Below are 22,673 nucleotides of genomic sequence, written 5' to 3'. Positions count from 1 at the left end.
TATGTCTACACTCTCTATACTTTTATCTCTAAAACACCAAATTTAGCTGTAATTTAAGTAAGTTTCCTTTTATCTGTCTAAATTCATTTTTTTTTTTTTGAAAGGGGAGAGTTTGGTTAGAAGAATCCCCTCGAGGTTCTCACTGTGTTTGATGCCAAAGAAGAAGAAATAAAAGATATCTATGATCTGTTTCCCAAGAAGATATTAATAATCTATGGGAGGCAGGAAAGAAAGCTTTAGAGATAAACTGGCTTCTGCCACTCTAGACTGAAAAATCAACAACTGTGTGGGTCACAGTAAGATTTTCATGCAGAAACGAATGGTGGCTAGATACCTTTGGTAATAGGAAGCTGACCTTTGTGGCTTCAAGGATAGACTGTAAAAAATCAACACATCAAGTAATGTTTTCAACCCTTGAGTTTATTCTGGCTGTGCATATTGTTTTTTTTTTCAAAGCCAGAAATTAGAGGACAAAAGGATAGACCAACTAACCACTAACCATTGGTTAGCTTCGTTACTAAGGTACATCCTTTTTTTCCATGATTTTAACAGAGACGCTAACAATGGATCATTAAAGATGATTAAATTAAGCTAATAGGTAGGCTACTTAGAAGCTAAACAGGTCTCTGTAGGTTCAACAAGCGATGTAGGTACACCAATCTTTTATGCCATTGGTGACTCATCAGTGGCTCGTTGGTCTAGGGGTATGATTCTCGCTTCGGGTGCGAGAGGTCCCGGGTTCAAATCCCGGACGAGCCCCACTTGTTGCTTTGCTCTAAAAAGTTCCAAGGGAATGAAGAAAAAGAAAAAAAAAAGCAGGGAAAATGGTTAAAGAAGTGGTTTTTATTAAAGTTTCTAATAACAACTAATCTTTTTGCAACTGCAGTTATTGCCATCTCATGGCACTTCTGCATTGGCCTAATTTTTCAGACACAGAGGCTACGTCCATGTTTGGTACCATGTATGCCCACAGCTGAATATGAACAAGAACGTGAACAAGGCTCAACAACACCCACATGCCACATGTCAATAATTCCTAATTAGAGTTTAAATTAGCATGTTATATAAAAGGCTACTCCCTGTACAGCTGCTGCGAAGGAGGAAATGAAAAAAACAACACAATTTTTTGCACCAGGCTGAATAAACCTGCTTCTGCTATAAAGCTGAGTTGATTTTTTGGAGCGAGCAATTCATTTTCAATTCAGATTTATTTACATAGCACCAATTTCCAATAACAGTCACCTCAAGGTCATTTATACTGTAAGGTAAAGACCCCACAGTCTTCTGAAGAAAACCCTAATAACTAAACTTTGTGACTGTGGGAAGGAAAAAACTCCCTTTTGACAAGAAAAACTCTCGGATCAGAAAGAGGCAGCCGTCCATCCTGACAGTTGGGTGGCTGTGGCTCAGGAGTTTAAAGCAGGCTGCCTGCTAACCAGAAGGTTGGTGGTTTGACCCTTGTCTAACCCCAAGTTATACCAGAGTATGGATTTGTGTCAATGTTAAATAGAAACTACTTACATTAAAAAAAAATGAATGAGGTGAGTTGTATATAAAAAAAGTGCTCAGTTAGAATAGAAAAGTGCCATATACCATGAGGGGAAACAAGAGAAGATAGAGAAGAGAATGAAAAAGAGAGGATGGGGGCAAAAGCCCCCATATCAGACGCACAATAGTTTCCTGTGGATGGATTATTGTGGGATGTTTGGTTTTCAACATCAAACCATGCTTGTATACAACAATGGCCATTTGAGGCAAACAAGCACAACCAGCCAAATCTGTGAGAACAAGACAGGGAAAAATTGCTTCTCTTTCTGTCTGAACACACTTTTTGCCACATTTGTGCTGATGCTGGCTCCTCGACATGGAGATTTAAGGACATATTTCGAGAGTCATCAGCCAATCACTCAGATGGATAATTAGTCAATCACTCAGATGAATCATCTAAGCAGCAAATATTGTTTTTCATTGTTAATTTCTGATTCTTGGCTCCATCTTTCTGTTGATGTCGCCTCTGTCACAGCTTGTTAGCAGAGTCACATGGAGCGTTCCTTTCCTCTCCCCAACAGTCTGCTTCCCCAGCTGTTGAATTATAGATACCTTATTACCTCTGTGTAAGGGCGGCATTTTATTATGAAAAACCTTATGTGACACACTACCAACCAGCGACAAGTCTAACACGAGTTTTTACATTTAATCTTACAGCCTCTCAGAATCTTTCTGCACATTTTTTTTTCTCATTTCATTCAGGACAGACTTGGCAGGGAGGCGAGCGCCAGTCTTTCTCGTGACTACAGAAAAAAAAAAGATTACAGATGGATTTTATTGTCACTGCAACTCATGGCTTCATTGTCATGAGCCCTGCAGTCATGCAGCTCTTACAGATCCTCTCATAATTGTACAATTAAGTAGTTATTCACCTTTACTTGCTTTGCTTTAAAAACCTAGGCTCCACTATCCAAACTACTTTTACTTTCTTTTTCTTGGCCTCATCTCATACTTAACATAAAATATTTACAGTGTGTTTTCCCCTTGTGATAAATAATTTCCTCAAGGTCTTTATATCACCAGCTTTTCTCTTGACATAGTTTCAACACACCGTTTGTCAAAAACATCTCCTTCTTTCCTTTACTTTGACATTCTCATTTCAGCGTACCCACCAGCCCTCTGGCACCTTTTTTGTGATTTTCTCACCTGGGTATGCAGTGCTTGCTTTCTGCCACTCAGTGTATTTTTGAAGCTGTTTCACATGTGATTGAAGTGTGAAACAGCTGAGGAGGGTAGCTGTAGCTAAGGAGATGGAGCAGAAGATTCATGGTTCGATCCCTGGCATGTCAAGTACTATATCCTTGGGGAAGATACTGAACCCCAGGTTGCCACCAGAGCATCCATTGGAGTGTGGATGTTAGGTTAGGATCACTTAGGCATAGTTGGGGGAGGGGAAAAAAGAAAAGTGTGGGTGAATGAGGCTTGGAGTAAGAAAGTACTTTGAGTGCTCAAGTTGTGTAGAAAAATACTATATTAGTACAAGTGTTTTATACCACTCAGCATTTATTTTAATAAGTTCTTGATGATTTTGAATGTAACTAATCCAAATACATATAAAAAAGTAAAGGCCAGCCTTGCTATTGTTGTTTTCATATGCAAATTTGCGAACATAAGTCAGGCTGTCATGTTCTTTTCAGAGAGAAGAGGCTTTTTCCTGGCAACGCTTCCCAGAAGCCAAACATGCTGTCATGAACTTTCACATGCTATCTGAGATCTGGAGAGTCTGAGATGTAGCTCTTGGGTTTCTTCCAGTTTCTACTACATTGAGTTGCCTGATATTGGGGGGAATTTTAAACTCCTGGGAAGATTGTGGGACATCGTGGCTCAAGAGTTGGCAGTTCGTCTTGTAATCAGAAGGTTGCCGGTTCGAGCCCCGGCTCCAACAGTCTTTGTTGTCTTGGGCAAGACACTTCTGGTCAAAGTGCCTGGTGGCACCAGTATCCGGCAGCCTCGCCTCTGTCATTGCACAAATAGTGCACCCCAGGGCAGCTGTGACTACAATATAGCGTGAATGGGTGGATGACTGAATGTAGTGTAAAGTGCTTTGGCTAAGTAAAGCGCAGGTCATTAACCATTTAACATAAAGCCATCAAACACTGGAATGTTCCATAGACAGCCAAAAGTTCTGCTTTCTGATGAGCTCTTAATCAGCTGCTTTTGATTAGCAGCTGCTGGTTTCCAAGGGTAAGTAAGGGTGAGTTTATTTTTCTACATGGCTGAATTGAATCGTGTGAAAACTTTTTTTTTTTTACATAACTGTATCATATTTAGATGGGATGGTTGAGTGCTAAGTTATCAATCGATGCTAACATGCTTGGGTAGCAATGTGCATCCTCATTTGGATATAAATGTGCACTCTTTAGGAACAGTTAGCTATAAATTAATGTTATCTAGAAAAGGAAATAGAATGGTGTAATTTCAGATCAACCTTAAGCGCAAAATTTGTGGAAGAATTGTACCACAGAGCCACACTATGTGTCAGAAAACATCCTAAAAATGTTAACATGTTACACCTGGGTAAGCACATATCTGTCAGTAATAGCAATAGTGGCCACGCCCCCAATAATGCAAACTTTAGTAAAATTTTGAGACAACTTAAACAGGTGAGCTAAAAAAAAACAAACCTTCTCACAGACTTGCTATAAAGTGGAAATTGTATTGTAATTTCTTATACGTGTGTATTAAAGCTAAGCAGTTTAACATGGGTGAGTCTGTGGGGGGCTGAATGGTCCTGCCAGCCTCAAGTGGCCATTGAGGGAACTGCAATTTATGTTGCCTCTGCTTTATCTCCATTTGCCCACCCAATTTTCAGCCATGTGGGGTACAGATCACATAGTTTATATGCACCTTTTTTCTGATAAGCATGAAAACTTATTTTTAACCTGAATAATAATAAATGAATGAAACAACATGTGATATAGAGATAGGAGATGTGGTTAAGTAAAGACTGATCCTTAACTTTAAAAAAGAAAAACTTGAGATCTTTGAGAATCATAGTGACCAAATTCATTCTGTGGCTTTGAAGACTGTGTGCGTTGGTTAAAGGCTTCAAACAAAGAATGTAAACAGAGTCAGAATGTGCTGTCAAACTACACATATCAGGTGGTCAAACCGATGCTGTAACCCAAATGGGTCAATTAGGCTGATCAGAAATCCTGCCAAATCATGTCATAACATAATGCACTGCTGTGCAATTAGTTAATGGCTCGGTGTTTCTCTGAGCCAGGGCACTCCCTTTTCAGAGAAGCGGATAAAGAGGAGGTGATGTGAGGGTTGAAACGTCCCAGCAATTGGTTAACAGCATGCATTTTTCTCCAGGAATTAATCATAGAGACAAGAACAGAGGAGACCGTAAGAGTGGAAGGAGAGGAAGATTATCAAGTGATCTGATTGTTTTCTCTCTCTGGGATTGATTGATAATCCACTCTAATCCACAACAGAGTCGATTATTTATTTATTTTTTAAGATGCTCGGGTTGGTATTTCAGGTTGGATTATACCATAGAGTGTTTGAGGCTAAATGGACAACCAGCAAACGCACCTCTCACTGACAGACCGTGGAATTATTTATCTTTCAAAGCACTGTGGAGTTTTCTGAGCTTGGGTTTGGTTTTGTGTGCTTGTGGGTGCACGTATGTAGAGCAGACTGACGATTCTGGGTCAAATCAATCCACCTGGGGGATTCCTCGCACATGTTTCCAGCTGAATGTGGGTCAGAGACTGTCAGAGAGCTGATTAGGATGGATAAAAAAGGTTTTACCCATGCTCTGCCTGATTGACAGGAGAGTGGCCTAATTTAAAAGCAGTTATGCATGCAGGTAGATAGTGATGATAAGTGTGTTAGCTCAAGCTCTGTATCACAGTAAAAATCATTTATACTGGTCCAAATCAAGAGACCTTCTGTGTATTTTCCACTAAATGACAGAATTAGACACCTTTATAAAATTATTCTTAAGGTATATGTTATTATAACCATCTTGTATCAAAAAGCTGTTAATAATAGGTCCACCTTAACCAGTGTCAGTATTAAGAGTTCTCCTTTTTTTCTATATGTAATAAATGAATCAGAAGTAATTACACAGTTACATAGTATTTCTGTCGTTACATTTTTTCCCTTTTTTGTTTCCTTTTAATTTTCCTTGCATTTAATCTTCATTTTTTCAAATTTATTAAAAAAAGTACAGAAGAATAAAAACTTAATTTGGTTACGTTACCGTTCTCGGAAACGGGCGGATTGCTTTCCATTTGATCGACGGACTCTCAACCAATAAGAACTCAGCTCGGCAGAGCTAGGCGGGGCCCAACTCCACGGATATCGCTTGTTTAAAATGTCTCCTTAACAACCGAACTGGAAGTCAAACAGCAGAAGTTTTCGTGGGGCAAACGCTTCGTAAGTGACACATCTCCGGGTCACTGCGCATTTATCAAGTCTCGATAACGGACGGCAACCCATAACGGCGCGACGGTGGATCTAAATAAGGCGAGTTTTAGCTAGAAAACAACCAGTGCATCAAATGTTTGCTATGAAAACATGCTAAGCTAATTAGCCTGTTAGGGCTGCTAACCTGATAAGGCGCTGTCCCGTTAACAAACCTGCCGTGACGCGATACCTGTGGACACTGTTTAAGTGTGGAACCGCTTATTATTCTGGTGTGAACTACGATGTGAGACTTCTTGTCGTTAGCCAGTATAGGGCTAAACGATGTTAGCTAACTTCGTCCCCAACACAGGTCATGTTAGCCACAGATGTGAGCTTGCTGTGCAGGATAGCCACCACTCCTGATGAAGTGACACTTGGTGACACGCTCCGGGGACAGCATTTTTAACATGCACACACATGCTTTATTTGCAGGAGTCGGAATGGCCGGGACTGGCGAGGGAAAGAAAGAAGAGGCCGACTACAAGAGACTGCACAGCTTCCCTCTCATCAGGGTAGGAATGAAGTGACATTGTTCACCTAGGACCAGGACAAGGAGGTCCTGAGTGTGGATGAGACTTTTGTGATACTGCGAAATAAAAAGATTATGCAGGTGTGAGGCTGCTCTGGTTTAGTAGATGTAGTTGTGATGCATAAGCAGACTGTAAATGAGTGAAGGACACAGTCAACTTTATTTAATGTTAAGTTTAAAACAACTACTGCAGACTAAGATGGCTCAGATGAAAATTAGTGTTGCGACAGATCACAGTAAGTACTGTAAGGACTAATTCGTAGTTAAAAGTTGTAGGGTTAAACATGACTAATGCACCACCAGTTTAAAAAAAAAAAGCTGATTAGCCTGTGACTGTATTTCCACCAATCACAATTCACCTGTGAAGCAAATCCTCATTAATGAGCAGTTTTGCAGTCAGTATTTTCACATCGAGGTCTGCCTTAACGACTCTGAAAGAAAGAGGCTGAAAATAAGTAGGAAAGTGGTGGTATGCACTCATAGTTCCACACATCTTTGGGACCAAGAATCAATATGCCTGCACTCAAAAAATAATAATTTAGATGAAGATACCTGTTATGTAATCGCTAAGAACTTGATAAACTGATTTAGAAACCCTATCAAACCACCTATTCAGCAGCCATTAGTGTGAAAAAGTCATCTCACGCCCACGCACAAAGCTGCCTGTTTAGTTTATCAGACACTTCCCACTGGCAAAGTTTGCTGCAGGCTGACAGCAGCCCACTGCCATACATGCAGCATGCAGGGGTGAGTGTAAAGGTGGCACACCTGTGTAAACGCAACTTCTAAAATTTTAGTTGGCAATTTAGAAGTTGTGCTGCACTGTCACTTAAGGACGCCTGTGTAGCCGGTGCAGTGTCATGAAGAAGTTCATTATCTGATGGTGACATTTGCGTCTCAATGACACAGAAACTGTAACACTCATGTAGGAGTTAGTTTAGTTATTACTGGGAACCTTCTTTTTCTCTTTCTGTGAGAAAACAAAAGAGCGCACACCAAACTTCACAATATTTGTTTGGTCGTTAAATACGTGCACGCTAGGCAACACAGCAGGCTCAGGTGTGGCTCACACAAGGTGTCGTATTCTCTAAGATTAGCAAACAGCTCCTAAGCACCAACTGCAAAATCAAGTCTGTAGCTATTGTGTCTTCACACATTTGATCAGTCAGAGCACGCTGACTAAACCAAGCATCACAGTGACAGACAGCGCTAGGGAAGAAGTAGCTCGCATGGCAAGTTGTCTGACCACATTGGGGGACGGTCAGAAAGGATGAAGGCAATGCAGTGTTGTTTCTAGCTGACTTGTTTATATTCATGTCATAGCTCTGTGTTTGTCCTCAGCACACAGACATGCCAGAGGAAATGAGGGTTGAGACCATGGAGCTGTGTGTTACAGCCTGTGAGAAGTATGCCACCAACAATGAGGTGTGTATATTTTGCTCTCAGTCTTGAGTAAAATATTGAGGATGCCTTTTCAAATTTCTCTCGTGTGTTGTGCTGATGGCCAGGGCTTCTGTTTTTCTTTTTTTTTTTCTTTTTTCTTGCCGTCTTCCATAGAGTGCTGCAAAGATGATCAAGGAGTCCATGGATAAGAAATTTGGCAGCTCGTGGCACGTGGTCATTGGCGAAGGCTTCGGCTTTGAGGTCACACACGAGGTGAAGAATCTTCTTTACATGTTCTTCGGAGGAAGCCTGGCCGTCTGCGTGTGGAAGTGCTCGTAGCACCTTCTCTGACGTTCTCGCCGGGCTGGAAATGAACCACCAGCTACCATCCAGATGCTGGTTATACTTGTTTCGGCAGGTTAGGTCAGGTCGCTACCAGCCACTGAGGCAGGAACCGCGAAGTGCTCGTTGATTTTAAAAATGCAGCGAGAATAGAAGAAAGGGGGTTTTGATTGCGACTTTGGCTGGTGGGCCTAAAAATAGCGTCTCGCCTTGTCTGTCACCGGTCTGTTCCTCTCTGTTGTTAACCATCCATCTCTCCATTCAGTACATTAAATAAAAAAAAAAAGGAAAGAGGCGAGAACATTTGTGAGCATGCATGTGCAAGCAAGTTCAACTTCTCCAACAATTACAGCCAGCCAGGGTCTCCAAAGTCCTTTACCCTCATTCCTCTGCAGGGAGTGTGTGTATGTGTGAGTGTTTTATGTTTGTGTGTGCTGGACACACACGTTTTTGTTTTTTCCTTCTTTTTAAGTAGCACCACGTCATCGCCGTGCTCAGCAGTTTGACAAGACTGCGCAACACTAAGCCGTCCACGCCGCCTGTAACTTTACACGTGTCTTTCTCTATCCAACTGCACTAGTGTTTCAATAAAATTTGTAAGATTTTTTTATGTGTACATATTTTGATGCAACTTGAAAACACTTCTTTTTAAGGACCAGTTCATCTTCTTACGATTAAAAAGGCTCTGAGTCTTCTGAGCCGAACACGGCACCCGACCTCACCTTTTCTCCTCGTTAAGGTGTTTGTTATTATCCCTAATAATATCATCACCCCACTGGGTGATAACAGCAGTGTGATTGTTTTCATGTTGATGCCAGTTTTAATGATCCTTTGTTGGATCATTACGCGTGAAGTGACCTGATTGTATAATAAACTGAAATGTGTAAAACAGAGCCCGACATCTGCCTCTGTTTTGTTCTTGGCTGTTTCTGCGAGCTTCGTTACAGTTACCACACAGCATGCTGCAAACTTCGGGCTCACGTTTCTGATTAAATGCAATTCATGAAAAGGAGGTTTTTGTGACAGATTGAGAGCAAATTGGAACCGTTTGTCCTTGAAATGTAGTCAAGCAATTATACTGACATGAGTGATTGCATCCAGCACAGGAAATGTCATTTCTCTCATGTATCAGTACAAGTGAATATGAATGAATAAAGAAAATATATGCTTCACACAGAGGAATAAAATGGTGCCAGCTGCTTTTGCTTGGCTTTCTAAGAATAGAGAAATACAAAAAGGAGGAAAAAAGCTTTAAAAAAAACAAGATGCCAAGGCTTTATGTTCATATGGAAAAAGGAAAACATCAATGTTGGAGCGATGGGGACTTGTCATGAGGGATGATGACGCCCGACTCAGTTTTTGTTGAAGCATTAGTCTGGTTTACAGTTTAAATATTATTTTCCACTAAAGGCAAAGGATGTGTTTGGTCAGACAAAAGTGAGATGACACAAAGTTAAACTGTCAATACCACACACACACACACACAGAGCACTTACATGAAACATTTCTCAGGCGCTACATGAAAGCTGAAAATGGCTTAAAAATTCAAGCTTGTGAGCACAGAGAGATAAGGTTTAAAGAATATTTGCTCTGGCCCGAAAACGACATGTTTATATTCAACACGTAATAGCATGTTGAATATAAACACTGCTCTCATGCTAGTGTTAAACTCAGCCCTGAAGTGAAAGGTCAGGTGCTCTAAACCCATCAGCCACAAGATTAAAGGTGATATTTGCAACATTAATAACCTTGTTTCAATGATTTCCTAGGAGACCACAGGTCCTGACATTTATATGGGTGTTAGTGTTACACTTGGCACAAGCCTGACTAAGCCCACTGCAGTCCCTCACTGGACTCAAGAACCACAACAAACACTCTTAGGTGTTTACTTGGCCTCCAAAGAATTATCTTAAAGCTATTTTTAGATGTAAAACGCAGCTACTTACATATTTGAGACAAATTTCTGTGAGCTGGAAAGCACCAGCTGCAGGTGATTACTAACTGTGGCCTCACAAAAGTGAGCCAATTTGCTCAGTTTTGTGGTAAATGTGTACAAATAATACACTGCTCAGAAAAAATGTACACTTTGAAAACACATCAGATCTCAATGGGAAAAAAAAAGACGTTGGATATTTATACTGATATGACCTGGGTAATGTGTTCAGTTTGAAAGCATGGCACAAAATGAAAATGGTCAACCTACAGGGGGCTGAATTAAAAGAAAATCAAAGTGAAAAAATTATGCAGAGTCCTTTTGTTAAAATCTCATTGCAGTGACTCAAAAATGATATCAGTAGTTTGTATTGCTCACACATGCTTGCATGCATGCCCGACAACATGAGGGCATGTTCCTATTAAGATGATGGATGGTGTTCTGGAGGATTTCCTGTCAGATATAGACCAGGACATCTCTGAGCTCCTGGACAGTCTGAGGTGTAGCCTGGTAGTGTTGGATGGACCAAAGCATAAAGTACCAGAGATGGTCTATCGGATTCACGTCAGGTTAGCCTGGGGGCGAGTCAGTGGTATCAGTTCCTTCATCCTCCAGGAACTGCCTGCATACTCTCACCACATGAAGTCAGGTATTGTAATGCAGCAGGAGGAACCTCGGACCTACTGCACCAACGTAGGTTCTCACAGTGTGTTCAAGGATTTCATCCTGATACCTAATGGCAGTCAGGGTACCGTTACCTAGCCTGTAGAGGTCTGTGTCCCTCTCCATAGATATGCCTGCCCAGACCATCACTGACCCACATCAAGCTGGTTATGCTGAACTATGTTGCAGACACTATAACGTTCTCCATGGCTTCTCCAGACCCTGTGCTCAGGGTGAACTTGCTCTCATCTGTGAAAGCACAGGGTGCCAATGTTAGACCTGCCAGTTCTGGTATTTTATGAGAAATGCCATTTGGGCTCCACAGTTCCGGGCAGTGAGCGCAGGGCTCAATGGAGGACATCTGCCACCCTCATGAAGTCTGTTTCTGATTGTTTGGTCAGAGAAATTCACTCCAGTATCCTGCTGGAGGTCATTTTGTAGCTCTGGCAGTGCTCATCCTGTTCCTGTTCCTCCTTGCACAAAGGAGCAGATACAAGTCCTTTTTATTGGCTAAGGACCTTTTGCGGTCCTGTCCAGTTCTCCTAAATGAACTGCTTGTCTGTGGGAATGGAATAGAATAAAATTTATTGTCAGTGCACATGTACAATAAAATTGTGGATTTTCTCTGTGCGCCCGAGACTGTGCTGGGAGACATAAACCATCTGGCAATGATACAAATACATGTGGCATCCTGGAGTAGATGAACTATCTGTACCATCAGTAGTGACACTGACTCCAGCCAAATGCAAAACTAATGAAAAAACAGCCAGGAGGGATGAGGAGGGAAAAATGTCATTGCCCTGCAGCTGTAAAACCATTCCTGTTTTGGGGTTTGTCTCATTGTCACCTGCTGTTCATTTCATTAACACCAAAGCAGATGAAACTGCCTTGATGTTGATGAACAACCCTCCCTGCTACTTAACTGAGCAGATCAATATCCCAGAGGTTTAACTGGCTTGATTCCTTACTCTGATTTAAAAGTGTTCCATTCAGTTTTTTGACCAGTGGTTTTAAAAACTCAAAGATGTGAAGCTTGTCTGCCAAATGGGAAGAACTCTGTTGTGACTCAATCAAGTGTCTGTTTGCTTTCAAAGTGTGCAGAGGGCTTTTTTTTGGCTCAGCATTGGAGGGAGAGAAACCGCCTTTATTGACAGATTAGCAGTATCTTGCAGCTTCTGCCACAGTTTTTGTGCACCCAAAGCACCATGACCCCACACTGGGTCAGTCTGCACTCACAAATACTACAATGCTTGCCAAGCTGTCCTCTTACCTTCGCTTTTATGTCCACACTGTTGTCTGCAGTGTCACCATATTTTCATCTTATGAAGGTAATGGTGACAAATATGTCTATTTTTCTGGCTGTTCCCTACTAGTTCAGCAAAAAACTCAACAAAAAGCTGTCTCCTTCAAAACAGAAGTACAGGCCCGTTTATATATTAGCTCTAAAACTAGCACACATAAACAGTAATAAAACCCACAGTTATTTTGGGTATGCCTCTAATGTCTCCTGGAGGCTTTGGTGTTTTTGTCCGCATGCCTCAGACTGAGTTTTCTCCTTTACGAGGTGAATATCTTTCATCAAATCAGATTTTTATTTGAAATTTTTTGTTGAAATGCCAGAAATCATTAAGCATTCCTCAAAGTATGAGCCAAGAAGTCAGCTGGCACAGCTCTAACAGTTTAAAATATCGCTAATCTCATCGCTCCCTGTCTAATCATACTGGATCAGTTGCAGTATGTATTCTTGATGATCTGCACATTAGATTTTACAGAGATTTTATGCTGAACACCGTTCTTGACACAACCCATTTATCCAGAGGTGATCAGCTATGGCGTATATAGACATGTACAGAGAAGGGATGGTGGGTATATTAGCTAAAACATGTTGAATGTGGAGATGCCTTGAAGGAGGAACAGAGGAAGACCATAGAGAAGATTCATCAACTGGCCTCTAAAATCTATGCATGGGGGACCACTCTTTAGGGTAGACAGCATTAGTGGAAATTAGCTGCCTTTTACTTCTATTCCACTACAGCTAGAGAAGCCGATTCTATGGAAAAGGATTATGGACACTGAAAAAAGGGACAAAAAAAGAAACAGAAAAGTCAGATTTCTGACATCAATCTCAGAATTGTGACCTGGCTCCAGAAAATGGATTGATGAATGGATAGATAATGAATGTGGCGGGAGCCATAACTGTAATTACAATGGTAATAATAGCTGTGCTACAGTGAGCCCATAGAAATGACAAGTACACTTGGCTATATCTTTGCCACAATAATGATTAGATGCCCTGAGCTGTTGCGTACTGAGTTGGTGCAGCAGCTCTGTGTGCTTGTGAGTTTGGCTGTTGCTTGGCTCGGTGAGGGCAGAGGTAGCACAGTTGTCATCTTCTCTGTTCAGGATTCTTTGTGCTCCGTGCTCTGATGTCTCTGGCCACTCACAGTTCTGCTCTTTTGACCTTTACTCTTGCCACCTAATCAGAAACACCTCTATCCCCACTGCCCGTCCAGTGCGAGTCCAACTAAACTAAACGTGCATCTTCCCCACTCAATAAAAACGTAACAAAAAATATATGCAGTAGACTATTCAGTCAATAATTCCAGCAGCATTTCTAACTTCTGATTAGGTGCACAGCCTACAGCCTGCCTCCGTAGTCGCCCACCTCCTCTTCTAAACACACCGACCTCTGAAGCCTGCAGATCCCTCCACTGAGCGGAATACGTTGTGATGTCTCAGACTGCACACATCAATCCCACACACTCGTGCTTGACCCTGCTCTCCACAGGAGGATGTCAGGCTTGCAGCTGGCCTCCTTCTTAACCCCTGGTCAACAGCTACACTCAGTAATACAATATAGCAGGCCACAGCCCTGCTGTTCTCTGTAAACTGATTTGTTGTGTAGCAGTCTATAATACAAGTAATAACCGATGTGAAAAATTCCTCAAATTCTCTTTGAAATCCAGTTTTTGCAGAGATGTAACACTAAAATGTTTCCCTTCTGGTGAAAAAAGCCTCTGTTCTATGCAGTTTATATAAACTGTTCCAATTTTAGAATCACTACAGTAAGACCCCTTCTTCTGCGATTCTCCATCAGCCCGACAACCATTGTAAACACCTCAGCTTAATGGCTGACATGGATTTGACAGGGATATGCGTGGATTTGCTTGGGCTGAAGCCAGCGTAATACAATGACAGGTTCACCCAGATTCGCCCGGTCCGTTTTTATGCGAAGGAGCCCGTTTGCTGTGCAATTATTGTAACAACGCTCAGATTAATCCCGTGGGTCCTGTGACAGTAAACATTTATTCCACCCTGTGATGCACCTCATTCATTATTCACCCCAGACAGTCTTTATAAATCTCCTCCTTCTCCTTGTGTCTCCTTGCATTGTTAAATATTTATACAGTGAACCACGGAGTCACGCTGCTGGTTTGCTTGGTGTCAGCGCTGCGAGAAAAGGGTTATTATCCAGCAAGAGGCTCTTTGGAGCTGTCATTGAATTTACAGGCACATTGTCACCTGGGGACAGTGTTAAATAGCTTGTACACATCTCTAAAATACAACACAACCAATGTGCGTGGTGCTGTGTTTCCTGCTGATTAAAACAGTCTCTTTTTAAATATTGTATACTTATCCACAATGACAAATTTAGCAGTTCGCAAGTGCGAGTTGATGAATAACTGAACAGACTCTCTTGTTCTATATTTGGCACTCTTTGATGTCTTTACTCTTAAAATAGCCATTTGTGAGCAATTTATGACCCAAAACATTTGCACAGCCCCGACATATTTGTTCCTTATAATAAAGATGAGCCTACCAACATTTCTAACACGTAAATAATTGACATTTTTTCACCACATGTGACTACTCTTCTTCTGCCGCTGCTCCCTTTAGGGTTTGCCGCACCAGATCATCTGCCTCCTTCTCACCCTATCCCTAACATTCTGTCACACCAACCCTCTCTGACGTCTTCCTGTTTTTCCTGGCAATATATCCACTATTCCTCCTGTGCACATGTCCAAACCATCTCACTCTTGCTTCTCTAACATTGTTTCCAAACCCTTCAGCCTGAGGTGTCCCTCTGATGTACTCATTCTTTATCCTATCCCTGTGTCACTGACTACTCTGCATTTGCGATCATTTGGTATTTTAACTTTGCGTTTTCATTACACTAATACCAAGTTCTGTTGCATTCATAAAGTTATAGGACTAAAATCACAACCTTTGTTTACTTGTTACTTTTTTATTACCAACAAAGCGGAGCATTTATGAAACAGACTGGCAAAGCTCTGCAGGGCGGAGTGAGTCCCATCTGTGTTTGTGAAAATGAATGAAATTAAAAGTAGCCTATTTTAATTAAAAAAAATAACAGCCTAATAGTTTCAAGAATATTAAAATGCAATAAATAAATAAATACGCAGGACAGCTGGGATAGGCTATTACCCTAAATTGGATAAATGGAAAAAAAATGAATGGATGAATACTTTCAATAACATTTTGAAGTCTCAGGTCACGCATATTGATGAGCCAGGAGCTTTGGAAAGGTTCATCCCTCTCTGACTTTAGCTCTATAGCTCAGGTGACTCATGACTACTCATTTAAGGTTCATCAAAAGAGGATAATTTGTCATACTCAGCCCTTCTCAGCAAGCTGAGCTGATGCCAAAGAGTTCGATATCGTTTTCCACCAATCACAGCACTTTCACCAAAGCCTTCTCTGAATCATGTTTACTGGCAACCCTAAGACGGGCCTGCACATGTGCCTTGTGGAGGATGGAGACCTTCTGGATGCTGCAAGATTTCAGGCCATTACAGCATAGTGTGTCACCAATGGTTTCCTTGGTGACTGAGGTCCCAACTGTCTCCAGATCATTAATAAGCTCTTTTCGTGCAGTTTTGGGTTGTTTTGGCACCTTCTCATGATCATCCTCACCCCATGAGTCAAGATGTTGCATGGATTTTGGGCCATTTTATATTTCTTCTATTTCTGAATAGTCACACCAACAGTTGTCACCATCTCAACAAGCTTCTTGCTGGTTTCTGTTGCCCGGCGAAGCTGTTTACATAGTCTCGTGCTCCATCTGAGTTTTATAAAGGTCTACAATCTTGTCCTTGATGTCCTTTGACAACTCTTTGGTCTTGTCCATGGTGGTCACACTTTTTTTGTGATTTTGTTTAAAAATGGTTTTACTTTTGTGAATTCCTTCAGGAGTATTAATCTACACGGATTACTCAGGCTCAGGAGCCCCATAATTTAGAGACCGTTCCAGTGCTAAATTGCAACACCTGGTAGCAAGACCTTACCGCTATGTATTGATTTTAATACTAACGTGTAGTCTTGGAGCCATCATCTGGTGACAGGAAGTTGGCATTGTTCTTAGCTGGGGTTCCAAGTAAGCAGAGTCAAGTTGAAAATGTGATGAAAATGTCAGCAGATTGCATGCCAACGTTTGCCCTGGGAACGATGTCCCTGGACATGGCATAAGAATGAGTCCTTTACAAAAATCAAACCTGCCATTTTTTGAGACCCGGCTATGGAGGAAATCGCTGCTGCCTTCTCTGGCTTTCTTCTTTTACCCTGAGTCTGAGAAAAAGCCACAGACCAAGCAGCATGTATACTGTCACCTTAATATCCTCTATTTTTGTGTTTTGTTTTCATCTTCAGGCCGCCTTGCTATAATGACCCCACCCACATTGAGCTTTTACTTAATTTTAATGGAAAATGACCAAAACCGAGCAGAGTTGAGTCAAGCTGAGCAGGTGATAATGGAAAAGAGACACAGGTAGAGATCTGTATCTTCTTTTTGCAACATCCTGAAAGAGTTCAAGACTGAAGACGTCTATAGGCTGCTTACAGATTGACTAATACTAAAGACCTGAAGGAAAATGCATAGTTATCTTATTTATGTAATTAAACTAGAAAATATTACTTATTGAATCTTTATGTTCTCTTCTTCTAGTCATATTAGTTGCGTGAAATACATAAAGGGAGCTACAGAGATCATATATTAAAGTTGATCTTTTCCAGCCCTCCTCGAAGTAAAAACAAAGAAGGAAGAATAATTCAGTAAATTTGTGAAGAAAGCTCTTTAACCATCATCTAGGGAAAGATTAAAGAGCATTACAGCAGTGTCCTTTGTTTTTCTTAGATGTCTCTGAAAGCATAGCAGTGGTGAGCCTTTTATTATCATGGCAACAGTCAGCGGGCAAACCGCATGTGAAATGGGGTTTTATTATCCACGAAACTACACCAAACATTAGTCCTCTAACTGTTGATGCCGAACTTCAATCCGTTTTTTTTTCTTTTTGTCATCACACCGTGTCCTCGTTTGAAGCATCTCTCTGTGTTGGAAAAGCTCAGTGCTGTCTCTTAGCAACCTCCTTACCACCTGTGATGGTGAGCGGAAGGTTGCAGCGTCCCTGAGTGTGTGTGTGTTAGTGAATGACACAGGAGGTAAAACACAAAAGAAACCCTTTGGTGCTTGAAAATATAGTGAGTGACAACTCTCAAAATTCAAAAAGAGAGAATGTGGCCTTTTAGAGGTTCGAAAATTCCACAGATTCACAAAGGTGCAGAGAGTTGGAGGGCAGAAGAGTGAGAGGAGAGTGTCAGGAGACAGCATTTAGAGGTGGGGGGTGGGTGGTGACAGAGGATGACAGAAGAGAGCAGGAGGGATAAATCTTTCATCTGAACATTGCTAGCGGCTTTCTTTTTTATGAGAAATAGGAAACACAATCCAATATTAATATGAGCGTGCGCATGTGGGTCTTTTTGCAAATGTGTGCGTGAGTCAGTCCCAGCTCTGACCAGCACTAGATGTGGCTGTGCTTTCATTAGCTCTTCTCCAGACTGACATAAAAGGGAGTCATGAGTTTTTGGAAAATAGAGAGGCCGGTGAAATCAAATGAGAGTAAAAACATAGAGGGGATTTTTAAAAAAAGAAGAAATGTTTCAGTGTACGTGAGGATAAAACCTAAAAGGACTTGATTATAAGAGAAACAGAGAAAAGTAAGTCACAGAAGAGAAGCAAATAAAAGGTTGGAAGGAAAGACAACCAAGTAGCAGTTGGATTGCTGCTTGAGTCTGAGCTTATGATTTATTTCTTTCATTATCTTGAAAATCTTTTGTTACACCTGTTAAACTAAGAGGCCGAATACAAATTACATCTTGTTAGTGGCTTGGAGAGGGGGCGTGTTGTTGAAATATGATCTGCACTGAGGACGGTGCTAGAAACTTTGAAAACCACATGAAATACACACCATATTCACTAGCTGCAAGGCTAAACAAAGATGCCGCTTCAATTAAATAAGCAGGGGGCAAAAGAGTTCAAGCACTCTCCAAATTTAATTCAAAGTGGCCATAGATCTAGTTACTGAATTATCATCCTCAGTAACATGGTGGATTTTTAAAAATTGATATATAAATCATTGTTGGGTTTCTTTTTTTTATTTTTTATTATTACGTTATACTGGCTCACAGAGAGTTTATAGTTTGTGTTCACATGGACGGGAACATACCTTTGAAATAGTGGTTGAAAAGGTTTGTTACACTGGAGTGATAAGAAAAGAGAACTCTGTATACGATCCAGTCATCAGTAACCCATATCTGATTTCAATGAGCGCAAGCCTTCTTTCAAGGTTGTCACCATGTGTACCTCTGCATGGTATCTGCTACTTTTAGAGTGCCCCACTGAAGTGCCATTGTACACAAAGAATATTTGATACACGTGACCAACCGGTCATTGTCTTCTTGCCTCTAGTTCCTTTTCCTCAAAGCAACGTTTAAGCTGGAGGGTTCTTGTTTTGACGTACTAGACAAGTTCCACTTTTTACCATGATAGGAAGAGTTGCATAACATACATACATTCATGCATACATTTTTAAAAGTTCCATCCATCCATTTTCTTGCTGTAATCTAATTCTGAGCCATGGTGGGTTTGAAGCTTATCCTAGCTGTCATAGGACAAAAGACGGGGATACACCACAGCCAGGTGGCCAGTCTATTTCAGGGCTAACAGAGAGGCAAAAAAGCCTCTCTCACACACAGACACTCACACCTACAGCCAATTTAGAGCACTGATATCTTTGGACAAACAGGTACAGGGGGAACATGCAAGCTCCATATAGGGAAGTCCTTGGCAGCCAGCAGATTCAAACCTAGGAACTTCTTTTTTTGAGGTGACAGTCTTAACCACCACATAATCCTGTTGCCCGGTAAAAAGTGTTTACCTTAATTAGTTTAGTGTAATTAAGAGGACACAAAGCATCAAAACAGACATGTTGTACTCACTTTACCTTTTTTGTTAGCAGCCTTTAAAGTCACCTCATTGCAATCCAACTCAAGACCTACCTAATGGTTTAGAGCAGGGGTGGGCAACTCCAGGCCTAGAGGGCCGGTGTCCTGCAGGTTTTAGATTTCATCCTGGGTCAACACACCTGAATCAAATTAATTACCAGGCCTCTGGAGAACTTCAAGAAATGTTGAGGAGGTAATTTAGCCATTTAAATCAGCTGTGTTGGATCAAGGACACATCTAAAACCTGCAGGACACCGGCCCCCGAGGCCTGGAGTTGCTCACCCCTGGTTTAGAGTGTCCTCCTCCACGATAAAAAATAACAACCATTCAGGAAACATATTTTGAAAGACGGCTTTTCAGCTCTTAAGTGTCGGAGACCTGGATGGTATGCAAAGCACCATTAAAGTAGCTCTTGAATACTGTGACGGTCATCATCAACTAAGACACTTTAAAGTGACTTCATTAAACACACGCATAGTTCCACATAAAAAGGATATTAAAAAAAATATTTCAATATTGAATGGACTGCTATAAAATTTGGTGCATAGAATCCACACCACACAATTTAAGCTGAACTTAAGCTTCTGCTTCAGTGGATGTGAGTGGAAATGAGTCATAAATGTCAAGTCGAGCCAACATTTGTTCATGACTTGAGCTTTAACTGGAGAGAGAAGGGGTAAAAAAGGAGAGACTTTAGGAAAATAACAGAAATAACTAGAACTCCAGGTGGACTGAAATGAGTCAGTGGCTGAGCAAAAGATAAACACAGGCAAACAAAAACAGCAGAAGTGGCCCGACATTCAAGTATCGATACCAATGATGCTATTGGTATCGATATGATACTAGTGAGATGGGCTGCCCTGTGTCATCCCTCTTCAGTAGTTTTCCACTAATTCTATTGTTCTGTCCTCCCCAGACTCGTATCTGTGGCTAAGGCAGCTCTTAGTCCTCATTTTATGACAGGCAGACACCCACTGTCAATAGATTCCTCACCCTATACAGTTACACACCAGAGTTTATAGCTAAACCAACTCATTTGGCACTTCAGAGGATGGGTTCAGCAACTGAATTTAATTCTTGAGAACTTTAAGGCCACACGAAATGCTTTGAGAATAAATGTCCACAATTGTCCTTTAAACAGGGGTTGACAACGTCATCCTAACAAAACACACTCTTAGAAATCCGTCCTGTTCTTCTGATCTCCAGCCACTCTCTATTATCTAAGCAAACCTAAACACATTCTATTCTAATCGCTGGTTTATTCTACTCACAATGGATGAATAAAATTTGCAGAAGAGCACCACTGCACACACAATCCACTGTAAGCTAACATACAGCTAGCATCTAAACTCTCTGAGTTTAAGCCTAGTGCTAGCCTCACTTTGGCTGTCCAGGGGTGAATTCAACTAAACCCTCCTGTTATGTTGTTGAACAACGTTCCTGGGTCAATTTGACCTGGGGCATGTTTACTCATCCAAAAGTGTCAGAAGCACTGGCATTGATTATTTTACAGTTTTCTTGTATAATTTTGATTTTTTTCGTTTTCTGTAGTGATGCAGATGACATGTGACATCTGTTCTGTTCTGGGTCAATCTGTCCCGCAACATAACAGGAGGGTTAAAAAATGTAGTTTACGCCTAGATGACCTGGTTCTTTGACTTACACACAAATGCCTGTAAACTCTGTGAGACTTTCCAGTTAGCCTCAGCTATGGGCTACCTCTTTACCACTGATTAGCTAATAGCATAATAATAACGCCTACGTCAAATTCCTCATTTCAGCACAGTTGTTGCATTTACTAAAAAAAGCTCCCTTTTCCTTGATTGCACAAGAGCTCTGTAATAAAGGGTGATAAACGTTCACCCCTACCTTTTCACTGTTTGGACATTGTCTCCTTTTTTCTCATCCATCCAGTAATGAAAATGAAACTTAAAATAATCCTTTACCTTTGGGTATTCATTTTTCAGAGACACATGCAAAAATATTTTTGAATTCCTCCAGTCTCCAACAGCTTTCAGCCCCACTGTGGGTTTTATAATGTGTACTTCTGTTTCTTCATTTGCATTTAGTTCATGTTGTTATCCAAAACGTCGATGTTTTATAAATGATGATAAATAATTAAAAGAAAACAATCACCTCTGAGAATAGAGGAAAATCCTCAAAGTAAATCTATTTTAATTATTCTATTAAGCTGATATAGATGAGTCACGATGTCAGCACATACCATATAGGTGGGTGCGACACGTGGATTTTGGGGAGTGCTCCCATATCGTTCACGTGGATCTCTCTACACGATCACACGCATACACACACAGACTTTAAAAAGTCATGCTTCACAGAAACGGCGTATCCTGTGGGACTTTGAACGAGTCCTGAGGTACTTGAATCAAAGTCTCAGCAGAAACGCACATGCAGAATATGAAACATCTGTCTCGCCCGCTGCCTGATTAAGAAGTCTGCTGCGGTGATGCTTCCAACAGACTGATAAACTGATATGTATCTGGCACATTTCCACAAAATTTAGGACACTGTGTAAAATGTGAATTCAATGATTTCTAATAACTTAAAGCCTGCAGGCATCCCTCTGTGTAATCAGATTTCATTATAAAGACATCTACAGGAAACAGTACTGAATATTAGTGATATTGCATTAAAAAAAACAAACAGTGGGAATCACTGCATGAATTTAAGAACACTTCCAAAAATTAACTCTACCATGCAAAGAAATACCAAGAAGATGCAGCCTGCTGCAGAAAGACTTCTGTCCTTCATTTCAGGATAAATGAACAGTTAAGAAACAGACATGCATACATACACTACGATTATTTCAACAAGAAGATATATGAAGGAAGCCACATAAAACACGTTGGAGGCTCTGCCATGGTTTCATCTGCATTTCAGCCAGTGCCATTGGATATCTTGTCTAAACTGATGGAATTGTGCACGCAGAAAAGTACCATCAGATTTGAATCTACCATGCAATACCATCTAGAAAGCATCTGATTGGCTACACACTCATTTTTTAGCATGACAATGATCCCAAGCACATTGTCAAAGCAATACAAGTGAACATGGATAGAAAAAGACACAATAGAACATTATCAATCATGCACAGGTCTCAACAGAATCTCAACATCTCAGCGTTTTTGAAGCAGTGTGGGACCATCTTGACAGATCAGCACAAAAGGCAGCCAACATCCAAAGAAGAATGTCTTTCTAGAAGCCTGGAGAACTATTCCTGAAGATTTTTTAAGGAAATCAGAAGAAAGCTTACCTCAGGGAGTTCAGGCTATGTTGAAGAATAAAGATGGTCATACCAAATATTGACTTTCAAACTCATTAGAATTATATAAACTATTTTTAACCTTAAATATTGTATATGAGTATGTTTGCATGTTTCAGTGCATTGCTGCACTTATTTCCCATTTTCCTATCAAAATGCAGGTGTTGGAACAACATATAGTGCAGTTCAGACGACAGAAAAAACTTATTTCAACAGGCCAGTGCCAAAGCACATTCCTACAGAGTGTGGTGAAAAGAAGAGGTGATGCAACGTAG

The 22,673-nt window shown here is 40.9% G+C and overlaps 1 protein-coding gene and 1 non-coding gene across 2 annotated transcripts; both read left to right on the top strand.

Moving 5' to 3' along the window:
- Window positions 1-687: 687 nt before the first annotated feature.
- trnap-cgg (transfer RNA proline (anticodon CGG)) lies at window positions 688-759 on the top strand. Its single transcript has one exon. It is a non-coding gene; the product is annotated as a tRNA-Pro (tRNA).
- A 5,078-nt stretch (window positions 760-5,837) lies between these two features.
- LOC146707293 (dynein axonemal light chain 4) lies at window positions 5,838-9,114 on the top strand. The gene is made up of 4 exons (XM_085458621.1): window positions 5,838-6,027; window positions 6,400-6,479; window positions 7,838-7,921; window positions 8,054-9,114. Exons 2-4 carry the CDS (start codon window positions 6,408-6,410, stop codon window positions 8,216-8,218), a joined length of 321 nt encoding a protein of 106 aa, XP_085314747.1. The 5' UTR covers window positions 5,838-6,027; window positions 6,400-6,407; the 3' UTR covers window positions 8,219-9,114.
- The last annotated feature ends 13,559 nt before the right edge of the window (window positions 9,115-22,673 follow it).

This window comes from Copadichromis virginalis, linkage group LG6 (assembly GCF_057382275.1).
Source record: "Copadichromis virginalis isolate Kocher_CV1m ecotype Utaka linkage group LG6, C_Virginalis_male_GT1.1, whole genome shotgun sequence".
Taxonomy (NCBI): domain Eukaryota; kingdom Metazoa; phylum Chordata; class Actinopteri; order Cichliformes; family Cichlidae; genus Copadichromis; species Copadichromis virginalis.
This window is presented reverse-complemented; position numbering and strand designations above follow the sequence as displayed.

What these genes read in the sequence shown, in the direction of transcription:
- LOC146707293 (XM_085458621.1), top strand. Translation starts at nt 6,408, where the DNA reads ATGGCCGGGACTGGCGAGGGAAAGAAAGAAGAGGCCGACTACAAGAGA. An exon ending in ACAGCTTCCCTCTCATCAGG is followed by an intron (nt 6,480 to 7,837) that starts GTAGGAATGAAG and finishes GTTTGTCCTCAG; the next exon opens with CACACAGACATGCCAGAGGA. An exon ending in AGTATGCCACCAACAATGAG is followed by an intron (nt 7,922 to 8,053) that starts GTGTGTATATTT and finishes CGTCTTCCATAG; the next exon opens with AGTGCTGCAAAGATGATCAA.